This window comes from Pezoporus wallicus, unplaced genomic scaffold (assembly GCF_028554395.1).
Source record: "Pezoporus wallicus isolate ANWC-B61680 ecotype Strahan unplaced genomic scaffold, APGP_CSIRO_Pwel_v1 contig_6401, whole genome shotgun sequence".
NCBI lineage: Eukaryota > Metazoa > Chordata > Aves > Psittaciformes > Psittacidae > Pezoporus > Pezoporus wallicus.
The window spans coordinates 1,392,123-1,404,879 of record NW_026638608.1 but is presented as its reverse complement, the minus strand read 5'-3'; the positions used below and the strand labels follow the sequence as shown (position 1 = coordinate 1,404,879).

The following is a 12,757-nucleotide window of genomic DNA, read 5'->3' as shown; positions in this document are numbered from 1 at the left end:
TTTGCGTAAATTCCCTAGACCAGCTCTCCCTCCTGAATAAGCCACATGGATCAAGTTTTATTCTGTTCCACACAGAGTTCACATCCTTTACTGGAATGAGTCATGCTTTAACTGAGTTTAGTGTGAGGGAGGAAAGTGGGCTTTAAAATGTTACTCCTCCACCCTGCCTTAGTGATGTATAACACAATTATTAGTATGCTTGGCAACTGCTGCTTAGTATGTTCACAGAACCTGGATATTTGTGAAAACAAGTAAAAATTAGTTCTACTTGTGTTCGAGTGTGAATTTAATGCATTATTTTAAACTTGTAAGACAAAAAACCTTTGTTTTTTGTTTTTTTTTGTATGTGTGACTTTGTTTTCCAGAAAGCTCCTTGCTACTGTAAAAGTGGATCTCGCTTATCTCCCTGTGGTTATTTTTTAGTCTGGGGAGAAGAGTGGTGTTTTGTGACCTGTAAGTGAAAGAAGAGGAACAACCCTACCATTTAAGTGCAGCCATGCGTGGCAGTTCCTGTTACACATGGGACATGTGGGCATGACAGGTGAAGGTGCTTTCCAGGCCCATGTAACTCATACGTAAGGTTGTCTCCAGCTTCTCTCAGGCAAGATGTGTGTGAGGCAGTGCCACTGTGCAGAAAGCAAGTTTTGGTCCTCTTGTGTATATTTCTTTGTGCAATGAGGTGAAAGACCTTTTAACCTATGGTACAAGGATCTGCTCACTGTGTCTTGAACATAGATTTTTGCAGAAACAGTCTCTGTATACAGCTACTAGAAGTACCAGAACCAATTTTACTACTCATCTTTCCAGCTGAAGTTCATTGATATCTCATACAGTAATGGTTAATTTGATTATTAATACCACATATTCACGATTGGTTTTGGTTGGGTGGTTTGTTTCTGTTATTTGGGGGGTGGTGGTGTGTAGGAGGGAGCAGGGTGGTGGTTTCTTCATTTGTGTAAGGAGTTAGTCTTCAAATGGAGGAGCAGGCAGTCAGTACAAGAGGGCCTCTTAGGATTTTATTTTTGACAGTAGGCTGGTCCACTTGACATGTAAGACCTTTCTTTCTTTGTTCCTGAGAGGTCTGGAAAGAGTTATGTTTCTCCCATAGCTGTGTATTATCTAGGATTGCTAAACTGGCAGGTGCATCATCTGTTCTTGTTCAGCATTAAAAACCAGGGTCTATTACTCTAATGCACTATGTGCCTAACCCCAGACTGCAGAACTTTGTTGGAGCCTGCAAAAGGATTAATTTTTATGCTGATGCTTTTGAGGGAGTACTTGAGGGAAGGAGCTGTAATTAAATGAACACTGATTTTAGATACTGGAAAGGACTTTACCTTTTAGGACTTAGAATGACTGAAGTGAGCGTTTGGTGCCAACATGAGTGTAATTAAATTTACACCTCCACTTGATGTATATTTAGCTATCACTGACTCTGGGTTTGCTGATAAGTAATCATAATAGGTGGGAGGCAGGCAGTGCCCTGGTTGACCAGCCTATCTCCTGCCCAGCTTGACTCTGACCAGACAGATTTTTCTCCTGTGTTTTCCAGATGCTTCATTCAGTGGCACACCACCTAGCTATGCCTATGATGCAGACCGTGCTGAAGAACAGAGGCGACATCATGATATGATGCCCTATATTGATGACTCGCCATCATCCTCACCCCATCTCAGTTCCAAGAGTCGGGGCAGCCGAGACACCCTATCTTCAGGGTCTCTGGAATCTACAAAATCAGTGAGTTCTTTTCTGCCTTTTTTGAGTCAGCAAAGTCTTATAGGTTTGCAAGGGCTAGAGTGCTTTAACAGGGAGCAAAGACAGGGACTACCAGCACTGTAGGACAGATTACCTGACATAATATAACAGTGCCTGATTGATATTGTAGATGTAAAGCTAAACTGAGATTTCTAGCTGATGCTGAGCCTGAATTTCAGGGATGAGTGTTGTGTGTATGCTTTTTAAGCCTCAGTTTTTCACCCTTTGTGAATTTTAGTGGAGAGAATTGGTGATTAATTGCTGTTGAGAGGGTCTCTAAATACCAAATATTTTGGAAAGCAGACTCTGAAATAAAGCATCCTACATTATGATGTTCATACATCTGTGCACGTGGGTTGTCATTGCCTTTCACAAGGAAAATAAGAGTTGTTTTCAGGTAGATTAAAGGCTTTGATAAAACATCTAGAATATAGGATCTGTTTCCCTTACCCTATGAAAATGGAGTAAGTGGAATTAAAACTGTCAGTTCTGGAGTATGGTTACTTTGGGTAGCAGGTGACCACTTATAATAAATTTGACTAATCACTAAATAGCTCTCTATATAGTCTATGGTGGATAAAAAGTTCAGAAGGGACTACCTAGCCTGACCTGTGGTTTGATGTGGACCTTCAGGATATCCTGCCTTAGTTTTGCTTCAGGTTCAGTATCATGGAACTTAAGGAAAATTTCTGTTTTTGTTTTTACAATAGCTTTGGTAGACTCAGCTGCTTGCCTTGGTAAATAACTCTTGACTCTGCTAACTTCAGTCAGAAACGTCTTAAATATTTCAGCTTAAGTTAACTTGTTTGACTTTCAACCTTTGTTTCTCTTTATCCTTCTTCTATTGTAGAGAACTCAATCCTAAGATGCTGTTTCCCTGAATATCTTTGTCATCTGCAAACATTTGGTTTCCCCAAGTCATTCATAAAAAAACTTAATAGCACAGAGACAACTGTCACTTCCTTCCTTCCTATTTCTAAGAAAGCGTAGCCAAACAACCTTGAATTCCCACACTGTAAATGACACTTTGAAATCTGTCAAGTGGCTTAGCTTATGTGTTGCCTTTATATTGTTCTATTAATCAAGGTGTCATGGGAGAAGAAGATGGGTATTTTACAGATATTGGTGTATATGTAGGTCTACACCATCAGCTTTATCTACAGGTTGTTTTTCTTTCTCTTGCATCAGAATGATTTCAGGAGTTGTGACAAGTTCCACAAACCATTGCTACTTGGAATTAGTTATATACATCCTTCTATTATGCTTTATTGGTTAGTGCCAGATCATATGCTTCCTTACTTTTTGTAGGTTGTATCTTAGAATGAGAAGCCTACTTGAGGCAGTGTTCTTGTTCTTTTTTTCTCATTTATAAAAATGCATTGTCAAGTTATCTTCAGGCATTAGCATGTACATATGTTATTATTTGCTTAATTTTATTTGAATATAAAGTATGGAATATAGTTAGCTTCTCATGCTTTAATCTATTAGTTCCGAGATACTATTTTTATCTCTTAAGATGAGAATCCTTAGGATATGCAAGAGGCTTTTGAATGAAGAAGTGGTCATTAGTAAATTCAAAAGCTCTAAGAACATTTTAATACTGGCTTGAGATTTTCAAGTTATGTTTCACAGGATGAAGGAAAAATGCTATGTGACTACATATGGCTGAGGGTTATCTGCAAAGAACCGCTTGTCATAGTGCCTGTGACTGGAGGCTTGGAAGAGACACTGCCTGATATTTAATCTTGCTCTTTATTTGTTTGAATATTTTCTCATAAGCATTTAACAGTAATTAATTTCAAAGTTACGTTAATGGTGTTGGAAGCCTGCCTTTTTAAAGATAGATTTTTAACATACATGGCAGATGTTGCAGATGTTTTATGGCTTCCAGAAGAAAGGGGTGTCCTGATAGAGATTAGACTTCTAATCATGAACCTCAGCTGCTTCAGTTGATCCTGCTGTAATTAGTCCACAAATGACAATACCACTAATGAAGGATGGTCCATGACAAGGAGGAAGAGACTAATTTATAGATGGTTGCAGTATTTCCCAAAGTAATTAAACTTTCTGTCAGCTTGTACTGAAGGAATGTTTTTAGCTGTGGTGGAAAAGACATCAGTAACAAAATAAAGTGTCAAACACTGTGCTGAGCCAAGCACATAAAAGATTTTGGACGAGGAATACCATGTCTTTCCTATTTTCTTTTTCATTACACTTGATTAGGAAAAACCACTTTTTGTTTAGCTGTGTTTGCTTTTATAGTTGTCTCCTTGCCTTTTGCTTCTTTCTTAGGTGCCTGCAATTCTGAAAATTTTCAATTGTCTTTATGACCAGAGTCTAGAAATAAAAGGTTTTCTGTATGTAACAACATAACGCATGCAGTACATACACTGCTTTGTCACAATACTAAGATTGTGAAGCCATTCAGAAGCTAGGAAATGCCTATGGTATCCAGCCTTGCCTTGTGCCTGTAGCCTTGCCTTGAAGTTTTATGATGATTTTCAATTACACAATCAAGTCCTTTTTTTTTTCTTCCTATGGTTCTCCTGCTTTGTTCAGTGTATATAGTGAATGATACTCACTGTATTCAGTATTTTAACTCTAGAGTTATGTGTACACCTTACAGGACACTGTGCAAACTGCACTCAGTGGGTACAAAAATACTCATTTCCTTTTGGCATGACCATTAACTCCAAATACAGTTGGAATGCTACACAGGTCTTAATTATCCTTGCAATGTTCCTGTGAGATAAGAGGTTGGTATGTTCACTAACCACTGGTAATCAAGGCAGACAGATTATAGGAAAAGCATCTGCTAATTTTGGGTGCTTAATGTGCAATGCATAATGTTCTGCAAGACCAGGCTCTGACTTATAATGCGTTTTTCTTCATTTTTAAAGTAAAATCCCTTTAATTTCACTTTCAACCAACAGTTAACAACAGTGGAGTCAGGCACTGAGAAAATGACATTGCAAACAATGGTATTTTTTTCCCCTTATTGTAATTCTAAGTAATTCTCTTAGTCTTGTACAGGCATAGCAGCATTCTGGTGTGATCCTCATATGCCTTATCCATATTGAGGGCATTTTGCTTTGACTTATTTTTGTGGCCTTACTCTGGGCTTTGTACTTTTCTGCCAGGTGTTTGAGTAAGTCCTTTCATCTCCTTATAGCAGCCTTTGGTTGGGTAACGCATTAGGGTTGCACATGGTCTTCCCAGCCATGATAGAGAAAGCACAAAGTGGCAAAAGCAGTGTCTCTGTCTAAAAGAGAATGAAGAGGAACGTCTGGACTGCTTCTGGAGGGCCTTCATGTTTTTCCCTCAATGTGCAGAGTGATCAACTCTCCCAGTGCCTCATGTTTTGTGTTTCAGAGAGTGAGGGCTGCAGTTGACTTTGAGAAGGTTTGTGGTGTTCTACACCTTGTCATCTGGGATCTGTTTTCTGATTCACCACCACCACCTGAATCATATAAGCACATTTAAAATACACTGGCTAGTCTCTCTCCAAACTATACCACATCAGCCACCTCTTATGTGTTCATGTTCCATTTGCTATGTGTCCATTGCACAAACCATCCAAGGACAGTAACAAGAGGCACACCAGCAGTAGCTTTGTCTGTGACCCAGAGAGCACATCATCAACACGGGTGTTTGTAGTGTGGATCTCAGCATCCCTTGACTCGTCATTTTTGTGGTAAGGAGGCCTTAACAAATGTTTCTGTTGAGCAAGCCATGTGGTACCCCTTCTTCTGGCTTTTCCAGAATGTCATGCTGAGCTGCTGGTGCATGCCCTGGCATAAATCCAGTGCTTTTGCCAGACTTTGTTGCTTTGAAGCAAGCATATAGGGGAGAGAGGAAAAAGGAGAAATAGGTTCCACTGATGTTTAAGTTGGTTGGTTGTTTAACTTCAAAAGTTATTTTATTTTCTGAACCTTGCTTTCTGTAACAGTTGAACTGTTGTGATTGAACTTACAAATAATTCTGGAAACCTGCCTTGACAAACGTTAGCCCAGGTGTTTGCCAAATAAAACAGTGATGGCTTCAGAAGGTTTCAGACAGTGTTTAGAATAGGTACTAGCAATTCAGCCCCAGAAAGAGAAAGAATGTGAATGTGTCTATCTTCTCCATAAAAAAGAGTGGAGGAGATACCTGGGTAGAGTTCAATGAGGACAGAGGGGGAGCTTGCTACAGTGTTCTCGGGGCACAGAGAAGCTGAGAGTTATTGCTGAGAGTTTACAAGGGCATAGCTTGCAGCTTGAAGGCTAAAGAGAGGGTGGGAACCTGCAGTCTTCATGATCTTATTGCTGCTACTCATGAGGGAAGAGGTTACAGCTGTGGAAAGAGTAAAAGTAAGAAAGGCCTTTCAAGATCTTGCCAGCAAAGCCAGGCTCAAAGGGGTGTGTGTGGCTCTGGAGGTGGGCACAGGGCAGCTGGTGGAGAGGCTGGTTCCATCCTGTCCCCCAGAAACAAGAAGAGGAACTTTTCTAGGTTGAGAAGTTGAATTTTTTGCCAAAATAGGTCAATTCTTAGGTTTATCATGCCCAGGAAGGCAGGAATGCTAAAGCTGAGCAACTAAATCCTACTTTCTGTTCTGTCTGGATGGAAATTGGCTGCTACTTGGAGATTTGCAGGTAGAATTTCTCTTCCCTTTTCTGCTGTGAGGGCCCTGGTTAGCCCAGCACTGGCCTGTGTTGCTGACCCTCAGACTAGGTTCTTCTGTTCTCAGTCTGCCAGCCATGTGGAAAGAGGGGTATGGCAGAGCAGGTTGTAGACTTTTCTTCTAGCTTGGTCCCAGGGGGGGCCAGAAAATCTGACCTCTGAAGCTACATCGCTAAATGGGATTACTGGTCTACTTGGTAGCTCTGTTGCTAGCTGGTCCTTCCCTCTCCAGCATTTCCAAATCCTTCTTCTTTCTTCCTCTCAGTATTTGGTTTTGTTTGGTTTGTTCTACTGTCACTTTTCCCTCACCACCCCCAGCAGATGCAACTTTTCCTTTTTATTCTCCAATTCTTTGCTCCTTAAGGGCTCTGCCTGGATGCACAGCCCTTCCTGAGGAGAACTGGCACACCAGGACTGAGGTTATAAATAATGTTGGCTTCTTTCCCTGCTCCTTCCCCTCTGTGCATGGAGCATGATTGTCTTGATTACAGAATTCGCCCTGTTTAATATCACCGAGACAATGAGACACCTCCAGCTTGTTTAGCAGATGCTTTCAAAGATATTTACACTTAAAAAATGGAAATGAATGTGTTTTCTCTTTTGTAGTCAGTCAGCTTCTCTATGAGATTCTGAGCCGTCCTTATGGGAAACTTCTCCTTTGAATGTATTCACTGCACAGCATATGAACACACTGTACCAAAAGAAGGTCTGAGAGTTAAAGTGCCTTTTATACGCCCACTTTGAATCACTGATTCTCTTTACAGAGCTGTGCTGGCAGCAAGCACTCTGCAAAATCTGATGTATTGTGGTTTCTAGATCCTTAATCTGCGTTCATCCAACATTTGCAAGAAAACACCGCTGTTAATTTAAACAGCAACCAGAAAGCCAGAGTTCTCTAAACAGCGTCAGGAGGGGCTGAATCTGTCTAATCCTTGGAGCTAGTGAATCTCAAGCTCGCTGTAATTGAATACAACATGCAATGCCAACCTGGTTAGTAAACTAAAGTACTTAGGCTGACAACCTGTAAACACATTGAGAACAGCCATGGCTCACGGCCAGTGTTTCCATGTGCTCTCATATCTTCAGTGCTTCTCACCGCTCTGACTGGCCTTGCTTCAGGTCGCAAGATTGCACTTACGGCTGTGACTCAATCTTTTGAGTTTTGAGTCTTTGGAATAGTAAGAAGCACCACCCAGCTGTGAAGAAAACACCAGAACCTTATTGGCATGAGATACCCATGAAACTTTATATTGCTTTTCACCTTCCCTTTTGTTTCTTTTATTTTTTAATGTAGTTCATGAGGAGCAGGAGCAAAGCACTGGTTGTTCAGACCTGGCTGGGAGTTGGGTCCTCACAGCTCCTATGGCAGGCAGACAGGAATGCTCTGGCTGCTGCCCTGTGATAGCCTTGTAAGACAGTTTTGGTCTGAAACGTGTATCGAGGTAACCAAAAGATGGAAGGGCAATAGTGAAAGGCTAGAAATGAACGCTGGCATCAAAGAGGCAGGGACAGAGTGAGAACATGAAATACTGGTCGGACTTGTACAAGTGAAAAACAGGCTAACCAGGCTGGGTGGGAAGCATGGGGTGGACTGCTGACCACCAGGCACTCCCTGCTGAGTGGTTAGAGTTTGCCAGTGCAGGCGTCTCCCACATCCTGCTGGGACCATCCTATCTGTGCTTTGGTTAATAGGTGTATTTTTCTCTAGCCAATCCCAGCTCCTCCCCTTGCTACAAGCAGCTCAAAGATTTTGACTGCTTCCTTCTTGCCAGGGTAGGGGAAAGGAGTTCTTGGCCTTGACAGGTCTCCCTGAACTGATGGGAGCTTGATGCTTATGCCCAGAATGTTGCCTCTCTGACCTGCCCTTCTGCCTGGAGTGCAGAAGCAGAGAAGCCAGTGAGGATGTTGTCACAGTCTTGCTCTTTGGTTCCCTTTTTGTCAGATATGGGCAAAGCAGAAGATGCCCTTGGCACTGGGTGCACCACATCTTGGCGTGCTGTCTCGGAAAGTCAGTCTCTTTTTATCTCTGCCTGCTAATTGCTGTGCCTTGTTTTGGGTGAGCAGGTGAGCCTGTTCCCAGTTCTGTAAGTGAGGAATGTTGTAATACCAACTCATAAATTTACTCCTCTTCTTCCTGATGTAGGCACCAGCTCCCAGTGAATTTCTCAGGCCTGGAGTACATTTCATAACACGTGTGACTTAAAAAGCACCCTGAGGCTGAAGAAGCACAGGGGCTGTTCTCCAGATGTTCATGTAGCAGCAAGAGCTGCTGCTCAGTGCAACCCCAGATGATGTTCTCAGAAAAGGCCTCCCTCGGCAGGAAGCTCTTGTCAGGGCATGGGCCCTCAGGAGGAAATACAGAGTGGCAGCACAATGCAGACACAGCAGCACCATGGTGTCCTATTGATCCCTGGCACAGCAGGAGCAGCAGGAGATCGTTTTTTTTCATATATGAGGAATCTGTATGTAAATTTGAGGTATTGCATTGGAAACCTTGTCATGTGCTATGTGATTGTTGGATAAACTCCCCTGAGGGTTTCTCCAGCAACTGCTGTACTGTAGCTTAAAGCAGCCAGGCCCTGCCCTGTCTGGCTGCATCTGAGGCTGGTTTTGCAAGGACCAAGCTTGGAAAATACTCCTATTAAAAAGGGTTTTGACAATACCGTGGACTTTGCAAAGTAACTTTGTGATAATGGCCAGGAAGGAAGGCCTCTAGTGTGTCCTGGGAGATGTTTGTCTCTCTGAAAGAACATCTCTTTTAAAGAGAGGAAATTAACATTCAGGCAGAAAATGCTGTCCCTGTCAGCTGACGGTGCCCAGCAAGAACTGGCTTGTAAATTAAAGCTTTCATTTGTGAAGAGGAAAACTGCTCTCAATGCCATAAGGAAAACAGTTGTGCCACTGTTGTAATGAGGAAGTTTGGATTATTTAAATAACCTGTGATTGTGTGCTGCTCTTTACAGATGTTCCAAACATATTCAGCTGGCTTTTAATTCCTCACCTCTTCCAAGAGAACCTGCTAAAGAGCATTACAGTGCTTTGTCAATATTGACCAGTTACCTCATCTTCAGCAGTGAGGACTTTGGATCCCTGTTAGTTTTTCTCAATGCTTCTTTGTGAGGCAGTGTTTTTCTTTTGTAAATGTTGTAAGAAACCTTTGGAAACCACAGAGGTATTGTGTTTTCCTTGCAGCGAAGCTGCTACATCCCTGCCTCTTTGGATGAAGGCAACCTTTGTTAAGCATCATGGGGCTGTCTGTCTGGATTATGTGTATGTAGCCTGCCTTGCAAAATGGTCCATGAGGCAGCCATCCAGGCACTGCTGGTACAGAAATCATAAGGAATGGTCACAACATTGTTGCACATTTCTCTTTGAGCTGTAACCGGCAGTCACCCGGGTGCTCTGTGGATGCACAGAATCTGTTTCAGCATTCATTTTACCATGTAGTTTGTCACTTGTGTTTTCCTGAAATCTTCTCAACACGACTGTTGAATTACAAATTCCTGGCTTCTTTGAGACGCCCTTTCAAGATTTTGAAAGGCACTGTGGTTCTTCCTGAATGTCACTGAAGGGGTAGAAAGGAAAGACAAGTTCTTCTTTCCATGTAGTACCTGATGCGCATGTAAATTTTACTCATTTCCTTAGAACAGCTTCTGTCTGCCACTTTTATTTAAGAGGTTATGGTGGGATTTGACACCTCGCAAATGTTTTATAAAATCTTTTAGCCTAGAAAATAGCTTGTGAAATGTAATGAAAGTGTTCAAAAATGAGGGTGGTTATTGATGAGACTGAGTCCAGAAATATCTGAGACTGTTTCTGGCTTCATGTGGTGTGTAGGCTCAAAGTCACACTTGGAATGTGCTACTTACTGTAAGCTTACCTATGTCCAGGATATTTTCTCTCCATAATGAACATCATATATGTACATCTGCAGGGTTCAAAGCATAGGACCTAAAGTAAACCTAAAGTAAATGGAGGTTTTTTTGTCAGCTGTAGGGCTTTATGTTCTGTCAATAGAGTGGTGCATACTGCTATGTTTCCTGATCCTCCTGCTGCTGAAATCAATAGGTGAAGATTCCTCTGGGTATTAAGAGGGGTAGGAAGAATGGAGCCCCGAACAACCTACCCAAAGCCCTTGAGAAGTATCCACCCTTTCAGATCCATCTACTGACTCTATTCTTAGAGACATTTAACAATATAAAAAGGTTGCAAGAACTGGAAAAAGCTATTTCTGTGAATGACAGAAATAAAAGGGACTGAAAATAAGACTTTCTAAAAGGGAGGTGTTTCTCATGTTTTGTAACCTCCATTGTTCAGCCATGGGGGTTTTAGGTTTTTTTTTTTTCAGAGCTTATTGAAACACTCCATTTCATTTTACCAGGTTAAACATTTTCCAGGTAACAGTTTTGGTTAAGAACTCCTTTATGGAATCCCAATAAGAAAATCAGCATGTGCCTTCCAAGCAGTGCTGATTATTCCATCCTCTGACTAAAAATAGACATTGTGCAAGCTGGCACTAAAAAATAATTTGGTGAACAGTAGAGAGTGGGAGAAAGCACAGCAATCTTAACAGCAGTGTCAGGCTGGAGCTGCTCTATATTCATGCGCATCTGTGGAGGTGCAGGAAATGATCCTGTCTGCAGAGATAAACATGGTTTGGGATTAAGATCATGGAGAACTCTTGTGGGAGGAAAGAGTGAAATGCACATAATCCAAGGGTCCTTGTGATTTGTTTAGGAGGATAAATGCTAAATTTTGGAGTTCTGTGGTTTGAATTTAGTGAAGAGGTCTGGGCACCTAATTGAGGCACGGACATTATAGGACTAAAGCCAACACCTGTAAATCATCTGAGTGACATCAGTTGCTAGGAAATACAAAAGTCTTTGGTTTATGTTTCCCTGTTTCTAGAAACAGGACACTGAGCTCAGGTAGGTCTTTTGCTTGGTTGGTTTTTTTTTAGTCTGGAAGTAAAAAGCCATGGCCAGTATGCTGTGGTCAGCTGAATGATACCTTTAACCACATCCTCGTTCTTGGCTTTTTTTACCTCTTCTCCACCTTTTTTTTTTTTTTTCTCCTTAACATCTTTGTAGAGTGAGCCAGACCTGGAGAAAGGCCTGGAGATGAGAAAATGGGTCCTATCAGGAATCCTAGCCAGTGAGGAAACCTACCTGAGCCACCTGGAGGCTCTGCTGCTGGTAAGTGCTGGTGGCAGATACCATTTCAAACACTGGTACTTGAATTTTCATTGCTGCTTCCGTCTAGAGTTTCCCAGAACTTCACATATCATGGGTTGCAAAGGGAACCTGTTACTCCTCTGATAGTGAGAGAGAGGCTTAAAGAAAGAACTGGATATGGCACAACCAGGCAGTTATTAGTGTAGTAGTATCCAGGAGCCCTATCTTTTAAGTATCCTGTGCTAATTATTAGACATATTGTTGTACAGTTGGACAGAGATGAAGGAAATTGATTGCAAAGGGATTTTAATGGCACCATTAATATCCTGGGGAAAATCAGGTGTGACTGATCCCCACGAGAGAACTTGTTAATGTCGCACTTTCAGGAGTTGTGTGAATGCAAATATCGCTTATTAATAGGATGAAAATCAGCTCTCTGGAGGGATGTGTTGTACTGTGGCAAGGGTGAATGTATTTGGTTTGCATGATAATGATTTCCTTCTTTCCTCATTTCAGCCTATGAAGCCTTTGAAAGCAGCTGCCACCACCTCTCAGCCTGTGCTGACTAGTCAGCAGATTGAGACAATATTCTTTAAAGTGCCTGAGCTCTATGAGATCCACAAAGAATTCTACGATGGGCTCTTTCCCCGAGTGCAGCAGTGGAGTCACCAGCAGCGTGTAGGGGACCTCTTCCAGAAGCTGGTGAGTCAGCTGCCATCACCAAAGGTCCTGGTACCTCATTCATCTCACAGGTGCTGGTGTGGTTCACTTTGTGCATAGACTGAAAGGATGAAAGCCCATACTTCACTGAAGGGCCTGCAGCAGAAGCAGCTGTTTCATTGTCTGTAATTAAAGACTCCAGCAAGCTTTGCTACTAGTACAAATACAATATCAGAGAAATGTTGAATCTCCAGGGTATCTGCAGTGTTTTCAAACCATTTGCTTTAGAGGAAGATGGCAGAATGGTAGTGTTTAAAAGCACACTTTTTAACACCAACAGCTAAGTGTTTCTCATTCTTGCTGAAGTCCTTCACATGTACTTCCTTTCTGTGATGCATTGCTCTATCTTCTGCTGATTTTCTCTAGTTTCTGGTCGTCACCTTTGGTTTGCTTTCCTGGCCTCTTTTCCCCTTGCTGCTGTGCTGATCCAGTCAGCCTGCTGCTGAGAA

At 42.0% G+C, this 12,757-nt stretch overlaps 1 protein-coding gene across 1 annotated transcript in view; it reads left to right on the top strand.

Moving 5' to 3' along the window:
- Positions 1 to 12,757, top strand: part of BCR (BCR activator of RhoGEF and GTPase) — a 93,043-nt gene that overhangs the window by 45,817 nt on the left and 34,469 nt on the right. Inside the window, exons 2-4 of the mRNA XM_057411302.1 lie at positions 1,553 to 1,737; positions 11,505 to 11,609; positions 12,105 to 12,290. Coding sequence (XP_057267285.1) covers positions 1,553 to 1,737; positions 11,505 to 11,609; positions 12,105 to 12,290 — 476 coding nt within the window. The remainder of the gene's footprint in view (positions 1 to 1,552; positions 1,738 to 11,504; positions 11,610 to 12,104; positions 12,291 to 12,757) is intronic.